Here is a 22,618-nt window from a genome sequence, read left to right on the forward strand (position 1 = left end):
CAGCAATATATACTAATATGTTACCTAAGTGACCTTAAAAAATAAATGTTAAATGTTCACTAAATGGCCATACTTGTCACCCTCCACCCCCCACTCGGAACTACTCGGATGTCTCGCGCACTCGACATTAACCTCGGACGTCATGCGATGGCATCCATAGCACGCTTTGAATGTTGGGAAAGGAAGTACTTTTAACCTAGTTTCGGTTTCACTTTTACTTTTACCGAAGTCACATTTTTTGTTATTATGGAGACTCCGCTAAAACTGATTCCATTAAGTTCCTGTTCGTTTTGTGCGTCTTCTGCAAGAAGGCTACACTCATTTACAAAACAAAAGGCAAAAAATGAGAACTACCAAAACAGAGTGGAGGATTTCTTACTAGGTAATATTTTAATTATGAATTGAATTATGAATTGAACAGGTCCAGAATATTGAGAATAATATCTTGATTTAGCTGATAACTTGAATTAGATATAAAACTTTTTAAGCTATTGATAATTGCTAGATAAAACTACATATATAAAAAGCTATAGTAGTTAGGTTATTTAAGTTATATAGCCAAATCAAGAGATAGTACTGGACCTGTTGAATAGAAATTGATTATTGTAGCTGGTTTGGTCATCGAATCAAAGAAATAAACTGCATTAATTTAAAGCAAAATCTTTTTATTTAGAAATTACACCCCCGTGAAGGAGCCCATATTCTTCGTTTTAACGTTAACAAACTGATATAATTAAACGCTTAAGAGACTCCCTAAATCTTTTGGTATGAATACTTACGCCCTTATATAACCTTAATTACATGAATACAAAGAAATAAACAGCATAAGTCGAATGAAAAATCTTTTATTAAGAAATTACATTCCCATGAAGGAACCCATATTCTTCATTTTAACGTTAAAAAATGGATATAGTTTAACGCTTAGTAGACCTCTTAAAACTTTTGAGATTATGACTTACACCCTCAATTCTCCTTTAGTGCCTTAATACAAAGAAATAATCAGCTTTAGTTTCAGGAAAAATCCTTTTATTGAGAAATAACACCTTCAGAGAAAACCCATAATTTTCATTTTATCGTTAAAAAATCAGTGTAGTAATTAATCATTTAGGAAACTCTCTAAATCTTTTGTTATGAAAACCTACACCCGTATTTATTCTTCATTAAATGAATACAAAAAAATAAACAGCAATAGTTGAAGGCAAAATCATTTTATTATGAAAAAACAACTCCAAGAAAGAACCAATTTTTTCTATTTTAGCATTAACAAATGGGTATACTGAAATGCTTAAGAGACCCCATAAATGTCTCAGAATTGTTACCTAAACCCTCATTTATCCTTTATTACAATAATACCAAGAATTAAACAGCAATAGTTAAATGAAAAATCATTTAATTAAGAAATTACATCCCCAGGAAAGAACCCATATTCTTCAGTTTAACGTTCCAAAATGGATATAGTTAAACGCTTAGTAGACTCCCAAAAACTTTTGGGATTAAGACTTACACCCTCATTTCTCCTTTACTACATAAATACGAAGAAATAATCAGCATTAGTTTCAGGAAAAATTCTTTCATTTAGAAATTATACCCCCCTGAGACAATCCATAATTTTCAATTTATTGTTGAAAATCGGTATAGTTAAATCACTTAAGAAACTCCCTAAATCTTTTGGGATTAATATTTGTTCCCTAATTTATCCTATATCACATCAATACAAAGTAATAAACACCTTTACCATTAGGAAAAATCCCTTTATTTTGAAATTAAACCCCCATCAGAAAACCCATAATTTTCATTTTATCATTGAAAAATCAGTATCGTTAACCACTAAGTAAACCCCCTTAATCTTAATAGATCAGTATTTATATCCTAATTTATCTAAAGTTACATTGATACAAAGAAGTAATGACCATTAGTTTAGTGGATAATCATAGTATTTTGAACTTACACCCATGTAGGAAAGCCATTGTTATGAATTTATCATTTAAAGATCTATATTCTTAATCACTTTGCTTTGGTATTTTTATCTTTTAATCCTCTCTTTTATCTTGATTTATATCTTGAGTACAGTTACCTAAAAGTAGAAACAGGATGAAATTTAATGCATTTAGCTATAAGTTCAGTATCCACCCCTTCAGGTACACTACTGGGATGGTTTTCTCCATATGCTGAAGGATTATCAGCTAAATAACCTTTAAACCGTTTATTTTTTGTTTTTAAGTAGTACAGTTCCATGACTATGCACGAGGGTTCGATTCCCTCCCTAGGCATTATGGAACAGAAAGCTGGTGCAAAGCGGGCAGATAGCCTTAAGTGGTCCTGCATAGTCAGAGCTGTAATTATAATCATGATAGAATAAATTGATTCAAAAACATTTAAAGTGCTTCTTAGAGAAAATGACACAAATAGAAGAAGTGTTGTGCTTGATAAAAGTTAACCATTAGATTGTACATGTATTCTTTTTTTCTGTTGATAGTAGGAATTAAACCCACTCCTTTTCCTGGTTGATAACATAAAATGTGCTCAAATACATCATATCAGCTTTATTGATGATTACGAAATCTAATTCAGAGAGAAAGAGAGAGAGAGATCTTTGTTTGTAAGTGGTACAGTTCAATGACTATGTACGAGGGTTCGATTCCCTCCCTAGGCATAATGGAACAAGCTGGTGCAAAGCGGGCAGATAGCCTAGTGGCCCCACATATTCAGAGCTGTATACATAACGATAGAATTAATTGCTTCTAAAACATTCAAAGTGCTACTTAGAGAAAATGACACAGATAGCTATAAGAACAAGTGTTTTGTTTGATAAAAGTTAACCATTAGATTGTACATGTATCACCTACTTTCTGTTGATAGTGGGAATTGAACCCACTCCTTTTCCTGGGGGGTAACAGGAAATGTGCTCGAATACACCATATCAGCTTTATTGGTGATTATGTAATCTAATTAAGAGAGAGAGAGAGAGAGAGAGAGAGAGATCTTTGCAAGTAGTTCAGTTCGATGACTATGTACGAGGGTTCGATTCCCTCCCTAATAGATATTGATTATTGTTGCAGGCTTGGTCATCGAATCGAATCAAATCTTTGATACTGATGAAGATTTTTCTTCAATGTTGGTTCTTCAACATAAGAACTGTAAACTATACAACGTTTATTAGTAACTACATAACAACCATACATTAATTTTATATATTCACTAATCAATGTCAGTAAATAATCAAAATCAGTATCTGAGACTTGACTCGATTTGATGACCAGCTACAGTAAGAACTTGTTCTCCTGACCAAGTCACTAAGTGTTACGATTCGTTTATTGTTCTCGTCAAACCATGTGCACAGAGATGCTGGGCGGAAGTTACATAATACACTAAGTTTTACCCGACCCAAAAATAGAAAAAATTGCCCATCCAGAATTAATTACACGAAATCAATCATACATGCAATAGACAAATTGCAAATAAAGGTTATTTAAACATTTGAAGTTTTGAAGAAATTATAACATTTATAATTATTATTAAATTGTTCAGTATAAACTTGACAACTGCTAAAAGTCAAATTAGTTTACTTCCAGCATAGCCCAGTAGTATGTGTTTGTATAAAAGTCACAGAACTGTCACATAGATCACATACACTATACAGTAGTACACACTTGCTGTTCAAGTACTGTATGTCACTACCTCAGGCGCTTGTTTCAAACAGGAGGTCTATTAACTATACACAATAACATGTTATTATAAATGTTATTTTGTATAGTTGATAGACCTCCTGTATGAAACAACTGCCTGTGGTTAATACATATTTATAATAATATATGTATATATATGTAGAACATGTATATGATAAAATCATTAATTCCATTTTGGACCACCCGAGTGCGACTTTTAGTACTTATGCCCAATTAAAACAAAAGTATGATTGAGTAGCTAAAAAAACCTACTTTAGGTAGGTAAATAAAGCTATGTAGGTAAATCAAGCTATGCAGCTAAATCTTGTGATTGTTCTGGACCTGCATATATTTGAGATAACTTATAAAACTATGAATAAATATTTTCTATGCATGAAGGTTTTTCTGTAGATCGTCTCAGGTATAATAATAACTATCGATATAGAAATTTATTAGGCTAATGTATTACAATGTAAACTTGATAACTTTGGTTCATTGTACAACCAGTCTCTGGTACAAATCAACACCTACCTTTTGACCGCATCGAAGGTTTTAACACCTGTTCCTTCAATATTAAGATAACAGGCATTTATACCAAGTATTGTTAGCGATCGAACTTGATCCTGCATGATAGAATTCAAAGGCGTGACTATCAAACTAATCATGGGTTGCTGTTGACCGAGTTTCCTCTGAAACAGGAAGGGAAGGAGCTGAAATATAATGCTTTTACCTAACCCAGTCGGTAAAACTGCCATTGTATCATGCCCCTCGTATAATGATTTTAATGTCTGTATCTGTTTTTCCTTCAGTTCGAAGTTGATAGTTAAAAATTCTTTTGCAAACTCCAGCGCTTCATCAAAATCACATTGTATACTGGATGCAGCCATCTTTACTCGTAAAACAACTGAGTAAAAAGGCAGTTTCCGGCGGAGAAATGCATCGATTCGATGCATATTCCTACACCAATCACATCCGAGGTTTGTATGGAGCGTAGCGGAATCAGCCGAGGATTGCCGATTGTCCACCCCCCCCCACCCAAAAAAAAACCAAACACCTCTGCCTCTAATTTTCGAAGAGGACATTATGGACATAATAACCATGGATTTAATTGATCTCCCACGACTGTAAAATTACGTAAGAAATTATTCAGTGTAATATACATTTTTGCTATGTGGCCATATTGGATTTACCCAAAGGGCCTGAACCCCTGGCCTTGGGCCAGAAATTTAACAATTAACCTGCTGGGCTTCATGGACATCATAACCATACATTTAATTTTTCTCAAATACATGTATACATGTATATAGGGATAGAAAAGAAAATATTCTAAGATTCTCAGATACGGTTTCATAGATGACCATATTGGCCCGGCCCTAGGGCATTAAACCCTGACCCAATGGCAACGAATTTCACAATTTTGGTAGAGGCTTCATGGACATAATAACCATATTCATTTAGTTTTTCCAAGATGTGTGGGAGTACATAAGAATATTTTTGGCATTTTGTCCTTTTTTGCATAGTTGGCCCCGCTCAGGGGGCCACAAAGATGATATGTATATCTCTTTTCGTATCCAAGAGCTGCTTTTAAACAAAAATGGTATCAATTGGTCATGTAGTTTTTTAAGACGTTTAAATGTGACCAAGTGACTCAGCTGACCTAAAAATAAAGTAAAATTCACCATCGAAAGACATTTCAATAGTCTATATATAAAATCAATGATAAATAATATTAATACTTCTTGTTCATAGATCTATACAAAATTAACAATACTAGTTTATGTAAATAAAAAGATTCTTCTTTCAGTGGATTTGGTTGTTTGGGATGAATTCTATAACAATGTTCATCTGAAGACTAACCTTTGAATAAAAACTACCACTAGCACTGTTTCCGAACTCTGTCACGTTGGCATCTTAATGATAGCTAATGAAGAGATGTAACCCGAATTTTCCACTAGAGCTAGTTTTGCAGCTATGCCAATGAAATTCTTGACATACTAGAACTTCATCAAATAGACACTCTTCAGATCATCTGATGGATAGTTTTAAAAAATGAACATTTTCTTTAATTGACTATTCTCATTTTAAGGTTGTGAGTGGTCTCCTAAGTCATTTTCATAACATATGATTTTAAATGCGATTCTTTTTTCAGTGCATAGGACGTACAATTAAAAAGTTGAATTGTCTTATTTGTAGATTAAGGTCAGACGACGCGTTCCTCGATTTTATATAACTGTTTCCAGGAATTTGTTATTGATTTACTACTACTTTGAGAAGCTTTCTTGCACAAAATTAGAGTACCTTACCAGGCATTTGTGCAAGATACTAGAGTATGCAATTTCCTAAATAACCTTATTGAAAATTGCTGACACTTGAATTGCTGATATAAAAAAATTTGGCATATACATTATATATATATATAAATAAATATATATATATATATATATATATATATATATATATATATATATATATATATATATATATATATATATATATATATATATATATATATATATATATATATATATATATATATATATATTAAATTTCAATCATTTTAAAAATGATAACAAATGATAATAATTTTATTTGATATATTATCAGGCCATTGAACAGTTGATAAATAATCATAATGTTTCAAGGAACGTGTCGTCTGACCTTAGATTAAAATCTCATTCTAATGAAAAATTTAATGCGACCATATTTATGGTATTTGATCATAATGCTTTTTTACCATTATTAGCAAAAATTAAATTGAATGACCTAGTGGCAGCTTAGCACTTATTTGATAAGATTAAACAGTAAGCATTATAAATCATTTGTTTTTTTTTTTATTTCATTCATTAAATAAAACCGATTATAATACACAAAGTAGAACCAATGTTGTACACTAGCTCTAGCAATAAATATGTTATGAGCAGGTCTGCAGTCCCCTCTGTAATAGATGAAAACAGAGGGGATTAATCGTTGTGCATTAATCATTTTGAAAGCTCTGAAAGAATTGTTTAAAAGAATTCAACAATTTAATACTATTTTATCAATGTAAGTATTTTTTAAATATATGTAAATATGTCATCAAAGTACTAAAAGTATTAACTGTATTCATAAATGTTGATAAATTTTCTCTGCAATGTGTTCTGATCAAATTCTATAAATATCTTTATCTGTTGTATTTTCTCACAGATTAAATAAAGTATTTGTAAAAAGGCATTCGAGTGCAAATTTTGAAAATAAAGGCAATACAAAGCTCTCTCTCTCTCTCTCTCTCTCTCTCTCTCTCTCTCTCTCTCTCTCTCTCTCTCTCTCTCTCGTCTGTTGTGTAAATTAAAGGGATACTTAAGATGAATTGAGAAATGATCATCATATTTAGAACAAAACAAACTTTTCTAGACCAAGAGAGTTGTGCGTACTTGATCAAGGTGAGTCTGTCTTTTTCTGAGGGGTGGTCCTCTAACCACTGGGAGTATCTACTGATGGACCAATCAGCTGACTGAAAACAAAAGTCCATCGTAATGTTTGAATAACATTATGACAAATTTCTGTTTAATGATAAAACTTAAAATCAATGCAGAATCTGAATCAAGGCATCAATACAATACTGAAATTAAAATGTGCTTGTTCATATCTTATGTAATTATTCAATGTTTACCCTTAAAAACTGATGAATAATTCATGATATCAATATAGCCCCTATGATTTCTGTTTATACATCAAATCAGTGATACCTGGTGGGGAGACTTCATTTTCTGTGGAGCTCTCGCGAACAAGAAGTGAAGAATAGTACTATGTGGAATGATGTCACCAACGACCTGGCTTTTACTGATACGCTCACCATTCTGGAACAGTGGTGGTCTGGAGAAGGAAAAGTGAATGATCAAAACAATTTTCATGAACAGATAAGACCATGATAAATGTGATTGTTTTAATTTGTGAAAAAGGAGATAATAAAAATACATCTTTAAATCTTTAAGCTTCTGAAAAACCAGTCGGTGTATGTCAAAGTTTATGAAAAACAAGAACTGATATCAATTATCTTTGAAAAAAATTTGATGGTTTAAAAACTTCCCGAGTAATTCATTTGTATTTATACCTAAATGCCCTGAGTAGCTTATAATCGTTGCCCAGATCAGACACATTTGTACAGAAGGGAGAGATGGCTAACTCCATCTGTGCGAAGTCAGCAGCCAGTCTCATCTTCCCTCCCTCCCCAGAAGCCGGATCAGGCTGGCGTGTCTGACAAACAGCTCCATAGAACGACATGCTATAGGTTAGATGCTGGAATCAAAAAGGGATTCAACAAGGAAAAAGTAATTTCCTCAGATCGTGAATTTTAAAATACATGTAGGTTTGTCATGACACTGATATCTAAACATTCTCCTGTCATATATAGAATCGTGATACTGATATCTAGATATTTACCTGTCATAAATGGAATCCTGACACTGATGTCTAAATTTTTACCTCTATCGTATAGAGGCAATGGAAAAGTATAAACCATTTCTCGCATTTTACGTAATAAGAGGTTTAGACGGGATTGAAGTTCAAAATTCTCGTGATTAATATCTTTAAAAGGAGAAACATTTTTAAAAGCAATAAAGAAGAAGAAATGTTTAAAATGATGTATTTGGGAATATGCGACTCAAAATAATAATGTACATTTAAACGCAATTTCAAGGTAAGTTTGATATTTGTCTACCGAGACTACCATCTAATTATGTTAAACTGAAGACTGTACGACCCCAGGGTAGAACACCTGCGTGGAAGTTGGTCCGTAGGTGTTAAATATATTGAATGTAGAAATAACATGTCACTGATTTATCTGTTTAGCTTTTTATAGATACCACTGTTTTTACCGTAATACTTATTAATATTGTGCCTATATTAATGTGTTTATTTCACTTTTTTACAAACCACATCAATGCAATATTGTCTAAAGCGGGCGCATTCATGTTACTCAACTGTACGATCAGAATGGATATTTTTTTCAAATGGACTTCTAAACATGTAACCTGTTATGAGCAGACTTTGTTTTGAGGGGTCATTGGGCATTGAAATTATTTCATGACTGTTTCGCGATCGTTGTTTCAAGGGGCATGGTCACGATTTTGGTCAAATTTAAGTTTTCTGTTTTTATTGTTTACAATGCTTAAGCAATGCTTTTCTAATTATCAAATGAAATTTGAAAGTTAGTCGTAGAGTCATAAGCAAGATACAGGGCTCACAATTCATTGTCATGTAAACAATGCTCGTGTCCTATATTTGTTTACATAGATGCAAAATACCAGTAAAAGATCTTTTGCAAGCTAATTTGTCTATTTTCTTATTCATTTTAAGCATAAAAAACAATCCCTAGCGCTTAACACAATTTTCACTTCCACACTCAAAAGGTAAACATAAGCTTTGTTTATTTAGCAAAGAATTGTTAGCTCTGTAACTCGCTCATAACTCAACGAATGACACTCAAGTTTTTGTTGCCTATTAAAAATGCATATTACTATAGCATTGTAAACATTAAAATCGGAAAAATAAGATTTGACCAAAATCGTGACCTAGCCCCTTTAAGATTTTTTTAAAAAATGTCATTATTTACAATTTTGAACTTCTAGTATATTGTGATTAACAAATAAACAAGGAAATTAGTAAAGTTCTTTATCGTTATTTTTTAACAGTTATTAAATAAGGAATATGGACTCATTCTTTGAGTATTATGAGGTGATAATTTTGGTCGGGCGTGATCAAATCCAATAAATGATAGATCTGATCACGCCCCGACCGAAATTATCACCTAATAATATTCAAAGAATGATTCCTTATTACTTATATTTATATAATTTTTAGCCATCGTACGATTAAATACTTCAATAAAAACAAGCAAACCCCGCTAGCGCCTCATTTTGGCGTTATTTGTATTATGGGTTATATAGTACAAAATCGATACGTAGTGTTATCACAGGCAAAGACACTGGAAAATGTAATGTCAAAAATCTGCGCAAGTTGATATGAGAAACCTGTTAATCGGTCGGAACGAATTGCGATTAACCGATCATTAATTCTGCAATCGATAGCTATCCCTATAAAAACCATTAATAAATAATTCCAACAAATATTTCATTTCTAAGACAGATAAAGCTCATGTCGTGAGTGAAGAAGCAGAGAACGCAATCACTTAACATATGAATGCACAAACTCACTTAATTATCCTCTTTAATTATCAAATGTGAAGCTCATGCAAATCTGTATTATTCATACTTAATTATATTATACAAGTAAACGTAGATATCTTTCTTTTTTATCTTACTATCTTATTTCTTTTTTAAATTAGAAATCCATAATGGATAACAAAACATATTTCTAAAGAATATTACAACAGTTATAAATCTCAAACAAATGAGCATATTGTACTATTATAATGTTCAGAATCCTTTTTTCCGGGACGTAAACTTAATTGATATTGTTGTATCTTTCATCAGTGGTATTATATTTAAACCTTGTGGGTACGTATCCGGCCACATCATTAGAAACTCGCTTCAGTCAAACATAGGATAGATCACATCTATTGTTCATAATAATGAAAAAAAAGTTTGCAGGTTGGCCGACGGTCCGTAGGCAAATGTAAGACTGGCCGTTTCTTACCAATGATGTTCCGCTTAAAAAATGTAAAATACTTAACTTTAGTTTTCAAATATTCCCAAACAGAGTCGTGTATCTTGAGAAAACATATGGTATTTAAATACCGTTTACGTAAAGAATTAGGCCTAATGATCTAATTTTAACATTAGAGTAATCGTTCGTAAGAATTCATAAATTGTGGGTAAAACTAGAAGACTGTGTCCCCTTCAACAAATCACATGTCAGATTGTCCTTCAAGTATCACAAGGTCTTTTACACCCTTGTCGATAACCATGAAATAAGCTACAAGTTTAAGTGTTATATTTTTTCAATGAAGTTTTTTATGGAAACTTTATTCATTTATCTTTAGATATTTAACTGTAATATATATTTGGGCAAGAAGTGAATAGTTAATTCGCTTTAATAAATATTTAAACACACTGTTTTGTAATTGATAAAAAAAATGTGAACGATTCAATATTTCTACAATAACTGCAAAAGAAGACAAATCTAAATTATATACACTAATGAAACCACATGTTGCAATTTGGGTTGTATTTTTTAGGGGTGTCTTTGTGATAAACTGAATTAAATATAACTAGGTTAGTTTTTTGAGTCTTTAATTGCTTAATTGAGAAATTTATCCAAACGCACCTTGATTTACTTTGCTACAAAACATATTTTACTCTCTGTAAATAATAAATTGTTATTCAACAAACGGAACAGAATTCATTTGAATTTAAAGTGAAAGTGGAGGATCTAAAACTTCCTGGGAAGCTTTCTCTCTGAATTTGTCAACTTTATATTTAAAGATATCCACAGATTAATTTATTTCTCATAGAACTATCGTTTAAATTATAAGCACTAATTATTTATCCAAACTTTATCTCTACATTTTTCAGCTTTATCGTTTTTGATGAAGCAGACTTACTAACATAATTCAAGCAAAAATACATGATGCTCATTTGTGAAGGAGAAGCTTGAAAACAAAAAAACATCCGAATATATCATCAAAAGTTTTATTAGACACAATCTGTTCATTATATACAGCATTGAACAATATAAATAACATTTTAACATGGTCAACATGTCACATGAAATAAACATATTTTGTTTACATATAACAGACAATTGTTTACAGGAAACATATATCCATAATCTTATGGATATATCTACACACTTTTAGACACATAGTTGTTATATAATACCAGATCATACATTTAAAAAGCAATGATACCAGGACTATTATTATCTTAAGTTTATATATTAAGTATATACACAGTTCACTTACAAGGAATATTGGATTTTCCTTAATTTACCTGTTCTGCTTTCAGTCACAAAAAGGTTGTCTCTGGTGTCCACACATAAACCCCATGGATACTGTAAATGACAGTTGTCAATGTAACGGAGGAACTGTCCGTCCTGATCTAGGATGTGGATACGGTGGTTTTGACAGTCTGCTGTCAGGATCCGACACTGGCTGTCTGTTATGATGCCGTATGGATAGAATGATCCTTTGGTAGTAGAGGGAGGACCAGTGTAGGTAAACCGGAATTTCCCGGCCTGATTGACCACCACTACTGCACGGGCTGTATAGTCTGACACAGAGATATCTAGGTTACTGTTCTCACTAATGTATTTCAAGCAACCATGTAAATAGAGAGGTTGTCCTTTGTCATCATACTGAATGCTTTGTTTTTCTGTGGATCCAGAATATCGCACCACTTTTGTTGGTTCATCACCATCACTATTTAAAATGACCAGAAAGTCACCGGTGGAGGAAGTACAAATATATAGAGGTTTCAATTTTTGAAATCTAATCACTGTCTTTATCTGTGTATTCTTCACTATGTTCACAGTTCTATCACATTCATCGGTATAAACTAGATCCCCACTCCTCGTCACTGTTATGTCCCGTGGATTGTTCCCTGATTTGGTTTTGATTGACTTTACTAGTTCCCCCTGGAGGTTGTAAAGTCTCATTATGTTGTCATCACCACGAGTCCATATATCTTCATTATTCAGACAAGACACGCAGTGGAATATATTACACTCGGTCTCTATATCTGTAATGATTCGTGGTACATCAATGAGCGGTCTGTCCGGGGTGGAGGACTCAGCACCAGGAAAATCCATTGTGTAGCCATGTTCTTCTGTTTTGATAGATAACGCTGACAGAGAACCAAACTGTTGATAAAGCTGTTCCTTGTTGATCTTCTGAGGGGTAAAACTTGGTAAGGACACTGTGACTTTAGAAGGCAATCTTCTAAATTCGTCATTCCTGGACTTGTAAGCAGAGACAAGAGTGACATCATTGGAGTCCAGTAACGTCTTCAGTTCAGCAATGCTCTTTGTGATTTCAGAAGTGGTGCGTTTGATTTCTTCTTCCTGCTTTGTTAAGGCTGCCAGGTGTGTGGAGTCCATTTCATTCAGATCTGATTTCAGTTTCTGGATAATGGCGTCAATTTCTGAATGTAAGTCTTCCCCATGTTTGTCAAAAGCTGTTGTCAATTTCTTGGAATTTTCATTTAGGTCAGCTTTCTGAATTGGAATGATGGATGCAATTTCAGTGTATTTTGGATAAATGAATTTCTCTAGTTCTTTTAAATCTTCCTTTAAAATTTCTTTCTTGGTTTCTAGACTTTTTAGAGTAAAATCAACTTGTTTGTGTCCTAAATGTTCACCAGTCGAAACACATAGTGTACATATTGGAATGTTACATTGTTCACAATGTAATTCGCATAGTTTTGTAGAATGTTTTGAGCATTTTGGAGCGGATCCCCTCTTTTCAAATGGCACCACTTTGTGTTCTTTGGATAGATCTAACAGATGTTCCCCCACACAGGCTTTACACAGATGAATGTGACAAATGTCACAATGCAAAGGGGGGACTGGGGTCTCACAGAGTTTACACCGTAACACATCTTGGGCCCAATTCTCGTCCATGGTCACATTAACTGTAGACATTCCTGAAAAAGAACACAAAATATAAATTTCATTTAGAATAATTAAATTTACTTACATATTAAAATCAATGCTTAATTCATGTTATTGTTCAATGCATTAGAAAGTGTACCTGCAGGTGTGTATTAATGGCGACAACACAGTAGTTTATGAAGTAATTGTTAAATGATCTGTGAACTAGATAGTACATGCATGATACCAAAAATAATTCGAGCGATCAAAACAAAATTTTTCATATTTTGACACATATACCATCTGATCTACATTTACCATTCATAACAGTATTGTAAAAAGGAAATTGAAAATAAACGTCGAAACCTATCACTTGTTATATCGGGAGAAATTCATTCATACAGTGCGGCTTGCATTTTCATGCTTGTCTAAATAGTTTCTGTTTTCGTAAAATAACATAAATATACTAACCCTAACCCAACATGGCGAGTCTAGAAATTGTTGGGGTTATTTTTCTTCCTGGTCTGTTTACCTGTCTCACGTGATTAGCAACACCTGACAGTGGCGGATTTAGGAATTATGCGCCGATCAGAAAGGAATTGTACATTTTAAAAAAACCAGAACAAAACATGTATATCTTATACCCGGTTCCAAAAAAATTAGACAAGTGGTCTACAGGCCTTGACGGTCACCTGAGTACCATAGCCCTTGGATGGACATGCCAGGGAGTCCTATGTATTTTAAGTTTCATTTAAAAACCTGGGTAAACCCTAACGAGACCCTTTCGACTGTTGCGCTTTCCTTAATTTTATTGTTTGATGTTTGCAATGGAGGGGGGAAGAGTCAAAGTAATCGAGGATTATCTATACACCAGCTCATGGGGCCAAAGAATTGTGAACCTTTTTTTTTTTTTAAAAAGACACGTAGGCCTTTCAGACTTATGTTCATTATCAATTAATCCACACAATAAGCAGTTGAATGCTTTAAGCATACACTGCATGGGATGTTAAAGCAATAAAAGCTGTATTTTTAGTATTTTATTTTGCTGCAAAAACCTGCTAGTTTGATAAGTTTGCATGTAACTTAAATTTCTATGGTACATGTATTTAAGATTTGATAAACTCATTAATTTTTGTCAGTCTGAAATTAAAATCAATTTTTGTACAGGACGACAATAATTCAATATTGCTTAAATTAAGCTTCTTAGAGGCTTTTCCCACAAAAATATGGCTAAAAGAAATTTAAAAAAACATGATGTTATTTTGTAATTTCAGAAGATAACATTTTCGCAACAACAAAAATTAGCACGAATATGCAGCTCATATTGCTCTAAATTTACGAGATGAGGGTTAAATGTAAAAATTTTAATAAACCACAGACATCCAATAGCAATATATAAACATGTGTATAAAAAGGTTACCCAAGTGTGTACATGTACATGTTTAGGTTACCCAAGCGACCCAATAATTAATGACCATATGTCACCACCCCCACCCCCACCCCACCCCCAGAATTCATAAAATACATAAACCCCAGCCCAAATTTTCGAAAAGGGACATTATGGACATTATAACCATGCGTTAAGTTGATTACCCACGAGTGAAATTACGGAAGAAAACTAACAATCTTTTATACATTTTCATTATGTCAGTTATTATTGAACTTACCCATTAGCCTAAACCCCTGACCCCGAGGCCATTGATTTCACAATTTCGGTAAAGGGCTTCATGGACATCATAACCATGCATTCAGTTTTCTCCTCACATTTGTTTGAGTAGAGTAGAAGTTTTTTTTAAAGTTTTTTTTTTCGGGGGGGGGGGGGGGGGTCGCCATATTTGGCCCCATCCCAAGGCGCCCCAGGGGATGGTAGCCATTAATTTCACAATTTTCATTTCTCTTACAAAGAGATGTTTCATGCCAAAAATGGTAACAATTGGCCTTGTAGTTTTCAAGAAGAAGTTAAAAATGTAAAATTGTCAACGGACGACTCACACAGCACGACGCAGGACGAAGACTAATTGCAAAAGGTCACCTTAGTGAGAGTGAGTACATGTGTAGTACACTGTTATAGGAAGGATATGAAGATTGGTCAAGAGTTTATACAATGAAATATTTCAAAGACTGTACTGGCCACAAACGTAGATTTCCCACCGTATTTTTCATTGATAAACAGTAACTCTGTTAAATGGCATGCGTGTAAATTTACATCTCGATTTATTCACCTGGTATGGGGCACCTTGAGATATTAATATAGATGAAACGCTCTGATGAAAATGTGATGACCGTTAAAAAATTTCAATTTGTCAAAAATGTGAATTTAAATGCATTTCAACATTATTAGGAAAACAATTAAATGGTCCAGTGGCAGCTCTTCACATACTTGATGAAATCTAACAGTAAACACTAAATCATAGCCTGGTGTTATTTTTTTATTTCATTAATTATATAAAAATGATTATAATATACAAAGTAGAACCAATGAAATAAATATGTCATGAGCAGGTCTGAAGTCCCTTCTGTACTAGATCCAACATGATTGGATAAATCTCTGCAAACTGTCGGGCCTGTCGGGACTTTATCTGGTTCACATATCCCTCCAACGCACCCCTGAAAACAGAGCAGATCGATTGTTGCGCATTTAACCAATTAAACAATTTCTGAAAGTTTTGTTTGAAAAAATTCAATTATATAATACTAATTGAGTAATGAAAATGTAAGTATTTTATACAATGTCATGTATTTAAATATGTAATTAAAGGACTGAAAGTATTGACTGTTTGAATTTATAAATGTTGATAAAATTTCTTTCCTATATTTTCTGATAAAATTCTATAAATTTCTTTCTAGATTTCTAGATCCTTTGTATTTTCTCAAAGATTAAAATAAGTATTTGAAAAAATAGTGCTTAAAGTCAAGATCTAGTAAATGATTCCGGTCTTTTTGGTGCTAGAACCATTATGACGTCATAATTGATTTGATGAATTTTTTCCCGTATTTTACGGCTTTAAAGGAATTAGGTATAAAATAGAACAATATTTTGACATTCTATATTTAATCACAGGAAAAGTAATCCGGGTACCTATGTTCTATTTGGCATCATTTTAAAGAGGAGGTCAAGAGCTTGTATTACATGTATGCCTTTTTTGGAGAGACTGTAGGCATTCTAGATATATCTCATTAGTCAAAAATGGACAAAATATTTGTTACTTTTTTCCTCCATATTTCATAGAAAATGATAGCTGCAGATCTGTAGCTCTCTGGTTGAAAAAATTCGGATAGACAAACCAGAGAGCTACAGTTCCAAGCGTTGTAAAAACCTCCGATTTACGCCGCCATTTTTGTGTCACTCTCTTCGGGAATTATATCCGACTTTAAAAGCATTAAACCGCCTAAAAAATTGGATTTATTAATTAAACATATAGTTTACCCTTACTCTGCTAACTTTGTGTTCCTTTCAATGGTTCACAACGGCCATCCTTCGCCTTGGAATGTCATCGTTTTAAAAAACTCGCCCTATGACAACCATGTTTACCTAGTAGCGAGATCTCGGGTGCGTCGATTTACCCAAATGGACCCAAATGAACCCAAATGGACCCAAATAGCGATTAAAGTGGAAAACAATTATAATAAAATCCTTATTACTAATATTATCACTTGTTTTAGTCATTTCATGGGGTTGTTAGCCGTTATTAAGAAAAATAAAGACCCAAATGACGACCCAAATGGCGATTCAAGCGGAAAACAATTATAATAAAATCCTCATAATTTAGGGAAATTTGGAAAAATAAAAGCCGAAGGTCCAAAACAATAATTAAAATTATTTCAGTATATCTTTAAAAATTGTTTTTGAAAAATAAAGATGAGCATTTTATCTCGATTTGTAAAAGTATATAATGTATGTAATTACATGTATATTCAAATAATATAAATATATATATTATATAAAAATAAAAACTTTTAAAAATAATTTTAATTATTGTTATGGACCTTCGGCTTTTATTTTTCCAAATTTCCCTAAATTAGGAGGATTTTATTATAACTGTTTTCCGCTTGAATTTGGGTCCATTTGAGTTCATTTGGGTCCATTTGGGTAAATCGACGCACCCGAGATCTCGCTACTAGGTAAACATGGTTGTCATAAGGCGAGTTTTTTAAAACGATGACATTCCAAGGCGAAGGATGGCCGTTGTGAACCATTGAAAGGAAAACAAAGTTAGCAGAGTTAGGGTAAACTATATGTTTAATTAATAAATCCAATTTTTTAGGCGGTTGAATGCTTTTAAAGTCGGATATAATTCCCGAAGCGAGCGACACAAAAACGGCGGCGTAAATCGGAGGTTTTTACAACGCTTGGAACTGTAGCTCTCTGGTTTGTCTATCCGAATTTTTTCAACCAGAGAGCTACTGATCTGCAGCTAAGAAAATGATTGTTTGAAACATGATTTTCCATTGTGTTTACCATAAAATTAAGCCCCAGTACACCCTTTCAAACAAAGATATTGTTATGAAGCATCATTAAAAGAGTCAATATCTTGAAATTCATAAACCAGTAGGCACCTTTCATTTACTAGATCTTGACCTTACAGTGAAAATTTTGAAAAAAGTCAATATAAACAAAAGTCCACCATAATGTTTGAATGGCATTATGACAAATTTCTGTTTAATGATAAAACTTAAAATCAATGCAGAATCTAAATCAAGACATCAATACAATACTGAAATTAAAATGTGCTTATTTATATATAACCCCTATGCTTTCTGTTTATACCTCAAATCAGTGATACCTGGTGGGGAGACTTCATTTCCTGTGGAGCTCTAGCGAACAAGAAGTGAAGAATAGTACTATGTGGAATGATGTCACCAATGACCTGGATTTTACTGATATGCTCACCATTCTGGAACAGTGGTGGTCTTGAGAAGGAAAAAGGAATGATCAAAACAATTTTTATGAACAGACCATAATGAATGTGATTTTTTTTAATTTGTGAAAAAGGAGATAATAAAAATACATTTTTAAGCTTCTGAAACACCAGTCGGTATATGTCAAAGTTTATGAAAAACAAGAACTGATATCAATTATCTTTGAAAAAATTTGGTGGTTTAAAAAACTTCCCGAGTAATTTATTTGTATTTATACTTAAATGCCCTGAGTAGCTTATAATCGTTGCCCAGATCAGACACATTTGTACAGAAGGGAGAGATTGCTTACTCCATCTGTGCAAAGTCAGCAACCAGTCTCATCTTCCCTCCCTCCCCAGGAACCGGTGTTATATAGTGCCTTTTTCCCCTAGCCACCCCCCCCCCGGAAAAATGGCTATATAGCAGTTCTTCCCCTGGGAAAAATGGCTATATAGCAGTTTTCCCCCACGGGAAGCTGATTATATAGTGGGCTTTCCCTCCTTTTATAGCCAGATTACCCCCACGGAAAACCTACTATATAGTGGTTTTCCCCCATTTTTACTTTCCGGCCATGTTTATTGCGGACCATTCGTGACAATAATTTGCAATTACTGATATGATATTGATTTCTCACAAAAAAGGATAATTATGGCATTTATTAATACATAGAATAAAATACATGGTTTTTCAACCCCAAATATGAACTAAGGCATGCGTCCTCATAACATGCATGTGTCATCATCTCTGTTCTCACCCCTTTTTGGAACAACTTTTACAGGAACTAACTGACCAATCATTACTTAATTTTGTAGAGGAAGGGAATAAAAAGTGGAAATGTATTACTACCTTCGTCCAAAAGGTTATTAATTTTAAATTGATACCGTTAGAATTGACGATCTTAAAAACAATTATGTATTTCTTCTTCTAAATATCAAACGGGAGACAGGAGTCAATGATATGATGAGAAACTGAAATGTTTTAGTTTTACTTTGATTGAAGGGGTTCTAAATCATGGGTAAGGGGTATTTTAATTATGTATTAAAGCATGTGTGAAGTTAGTGTTTACCGTTTCGTTTTAAAGTTACGCATATTCATATTTTTAAGCACATTTCTACGAAACGCGAAATATTATGATGTAAACATTTTAAAAAACAATGAAATGTCTTCACAACCAGAACAATGTCGGTATCTTTGCTGGTTACTTTGGAAAATGTGTAATGGAGCCTGAACTAACTTTATAAAAAAACACCACCCCCCCCCCCCCCAAAAAAAAAACCCCGAAAAAAACATATATTGTGATGAGCTGACTTTTTTAAATATATCAACTAACAAGTAAAAAAAGCCGTATATGCGCTTAGGTTGGTTATTTATTTTTGATTTGCGGTTTCTCTTTTTATGAATAAAAGTTCATAGATTTATTTATCTAACTATTTATTATATCATTAGTCATCTTATGAATTGAGTAAATGTTTTGAAGAATAATGAATTTTACCCGCGTACCTTTTTTAAAAAATTTTGTTCGTAAATTAAAAAAAAAAGCAGAATTAAACGTAATTTTCAATCATTTTGATAAAGAAATATATGAGTGATTGTGTATTTTTAAATGATGTTTTTACTTAATTTTAAATGACCGTAAAAATATGTTCATGTGGTCATCTATAGTTTTTGAGATATGGGGCCCTAAAAAATACATATTTTTATAATTGGATTTCAAACATCGGTCTCGAAAACAACAAAGGCTCCTACCATCATGGGGGCTTATATTTTCGGTGTCATTTACTAGTGGTATACCACTATCACTGTGAATTGAACATTTTGCAGATGATATTTCACTTATTAAAGAAAGTCAGGCGGGATTTAGGAAAGGGTTTTCCATACTTGACAATATTCTAGTTCTGCAGTTTTTAACACACACACTGATCAACTGTAAAAAGAAATTTTTCTGTGGATTTGTAGATTTCAAACAAGCTTTTGATACAGTATGGAGGTATGGGCTCTTGTACAAACTTCTTAAAAGTGGAATAAATGGTAAATGTTTTACATACATAAAAAACATGTACAAATGTATAAAATCAAAAATATGTATTAATGGTTTTTCATCTGATCTTTTTACTTGTAATGTCGGTGTACGACAAGGAGAAAGTTTATCTCCATTCTTGTTTTCCTTGTATGTAAATGATCAAGAAGATCATTTGTTAGATAAAAACGTAACTGGACTGTCTACAATTACTGAGGGAATTGAAAAGGAACTGTTTTTATATTTTAAAATGTTTGTCCTGTTTTATGCAGACGATATTGTTATTTTAGTCTGCAAACGATTTACAGTTTGCCCTTAATGAATTCTATAGATACTGTGATACGTGGAAACTTACTGTTCATATTTGTAAAACAAAAATTGTTGTATTTTCTAAAGGCCGTCAACCCAAGTATGTCTTTTCATTTATGGTTTACCTATTGAAATAGTTAAGGAATTTAATTATCTCGGTGTAATTTTCTCAAGAACAGGTTCATTTTTCAAAGCAAAAAAAACGGCTATGTGAGCAAGCACAGAAATCCATGTACGGAGTTATAAGGAAGATAAGAACTTTTAATTTACCTATTGATTGTCAATTAGATTTATTTGATTAAATTGTTGTACCAGTTTTATTGTATGCATGCGAAGTTTGTGTCTATGAAAATATTGAGATTATTGAACGTGTCCATTTAAAATATTTGAAACATATACTTAATCTGAAAAGTTGTACACCTAGTTACATGGTATATGGTAAAACTGGACGATTTCCTCTGTATATAATCATTTTTACTAGAATGATTTCATTCTGAGCCAACGTAATCAATAGCAGTGAAAACAAGTTAAGCAAAATCATATATATGTATGTACGTATTCTTTTTGATAAGGGACAAATATTAAATCCATGGTTATGCTCTTTAAAAATGTTTTAGATAAATGTGGGCTTTCAAATTTACGGTGTGATCATGAATCGTACCATTATAACTCCAGTTGGATTAAGAGACCTATTTACCAAAGGTTAAGAGATCAATTTTTACAAAAATGGCATAACGATATTCAGGAATCGACTTAGAATGCAAGGCATTAAGTAAATTACGAAGTCAGTTTTTAGATACATATTACTGTTCTTCTCCTAACACTAAAAAGTTCTATGAAATCATGTCTTCAGTCGATTATATCACATTAAGAAAATTGTGTTTCTTTATTTCAAAAATTAATCATACTGTTCGTTCACCCCACTTACTTTCTTGAACTTTACAACTACATTGTATATATGTAAATCTTATTATGTACCTCTTGTACCATTATATGGTGTTAAGTGCAATAAACTGAACTGATCATGTGAATTTTCACATCAACAGTACCATATTTTTTTTTTTGAAAATTTGGTTAATTGGTCATCTCTAGAATTTGAGATTCGGGTCCCCACTTATACATTGTAGAACACTATTCAATCATTTTAATGGGGTTTTAAACATCGGGCCCTGAAACATCAAGGGCCCCTACCCTGAGGGCTGAAATCTTCAGAGTCATCTTCAAGTGGTACACCACTGCCACTATAAAAATATGGTGATATAGGCATCTCTAGTTTATGAGACATTGGACCATAAAGAATATGCACTATGATTATAATAATAGGATTTTGAAAATCGGGCTCTGAAACATCGGAAACAAAATTTCTCTAAAACAGAGGTTTAGCCTGGATGAAATTTTCACAAACAGACAAACAATCTGATAGATTTATCAAGAAATTCTTAAAACATTCTTGTTAAATACAATTTCAGGACACAGAATTATGCATATAAGTGTATAACTTGTAAAACTTTTTTCAATAAATTACCTAAATTAAGTTCTATGTGTAATTCCATTACACACATGTTCAACTTTCAGCATTGTCTATAAAAATAATAAATCGGCAAAACGAAACTTAACCTGTACAGATGAACGCAGATATACATGTATGCAACCTGGGAGTGTAGAAACATTGATTTTAATCCTTATTGGAATATCCATAAATATTTTTTTTTATAAAATCTGAACCATAAACGTGAGGGAGAAAACCTACTATGGGGGAAAAGCTACTATATAGTAGGTTTTCCGGGGGGAAAAGCTACTATGGGGGGGGGACTGCTATACAACACCGGATCAGGCTGGCGTGTCTGACAAACAGCTCCACAGAACAGCACGCTATCGGTTAAATGCTGGAATCAAAAAAAGATTCAACAAGGAAAAAGTAATTTCCTTAGATCGTGAATTTTAAAATACTTGTAGGTTTGTCATGACACTGATATCTAAACATTCACCTGTCATACAATGTATATAGAATCGTGATACTGATGTCTAGCTATTTACCTGTTATAAATGGAATCCTGACACTGATGCCTAAATGTTTACCTCTATCGTATAGAAGTAATGGAACAGTAAAACATTTCTCGTGTGTTACGTAATAAGAGGTTTAGACGTGATTGAAGTTCAAAATTCTCGTGATTAATATCTTTAAAAGGAGAAACATTTTTAA

At 32.8% G+C, this 22,618-nt stretch overlaps 2 protein-coding genes across 2 annotated transcripts; both read right to left on the reverse strand.

The window, feature by feature from the left end:
• Positions 1 to 4,326: 4,326 nt before the first annotated feature.
• On the reverse strand, positions 4,327 to 7,925 carry LOC136275093 (conserved oligomeric Golgi complex subunit 5-like). The gene is made up of 4 exons (XM_066083399.1): positions 7,756 to 7,925; positions 7,391 to 7,517; positions 7,076 to 7,155; positions 4,327 to 4,354 (listed from the first exon to the last, which is right to left on the reverse strand). Exons 1-4 carry the CDS (start codon positions 7,923 to 7,925, stop codon positions 4,327 to 4,329), a joined length of 405 nt encoding a protein of 134 aa, XP_065939471.1.
• A 3,518-nt stretch (positions 7,926 to 11,443) lies between these two features.
• LOC117682277 (E3 ubiquitin-protein ligase TRIM71-like) lies at positions 11,444 to 13,734 on the reverse strand. The gene is made up of 2 exons (XM_066080900.1): positions 13,662 to 13,734; positions 11,444 to 13,243 (listed from the first exon to the last, which is right to left on the reverse strand). Exon 2 carries the CDS (start codon positions 13,239 to 13,241, stop codon positions 11,562 to 11,564), a length of 1,680 nt encoding a protein of 559 aa, XP_065936972.1. The 5' UTR covers positions 13,242 to 13,243; positions 13,662 to 13,734; the 3' UTR covers positions 11,444 to 11,561.
• Positions 13,735 to 22,618: the final 8,884 nt, after the last annotated feature.

This window comes from Magallana gigas, chromosome 4 (genome assembly GCF_963853765.1).
Source record: "Magallana gigas chromosome 4, xbMagGiga1.1, whole genome shotgun sequence".
Taxonomy (NCBI): domain Eukaryota; kingdom Metazoa; phylum Mollusca; class Bivalvia; order Ostreida; family Ostreidae; genus Magallana; species Magallana gigas.

Bases quoted from the DNA above. Each gene is read 5' to 3' on its own strand.
- LOC136275093 (XM_066083399.1), bottom strand. From the start codon at position 7,925: ATGTCGTTCTATGGAGCTGTTTGTCAGACACGCCAGCCTGATCCGGCT. The intron at 7,156-7,390 runs GTATCACTGATT...TTTTGTTTTCAG, and splicing joins AAATGAAGTCTCCCCACCAG to TCAGCTGATTGGTCCATCAG. The intron at 4,355-7,075 runs GTACGCACAACT...TTCCTGTTTCAG, and splicing joins GACAGACTCACCTTGATCAA to AGGAAACTCGGTCAACAGCA.
- LOC117682277 (XM_066080900.1), bottom strand. From the start codon at position 13,241: ATGTCTACAGTTAATGTGACCATGGACGAGAATTGGGCCCAAGATGTG.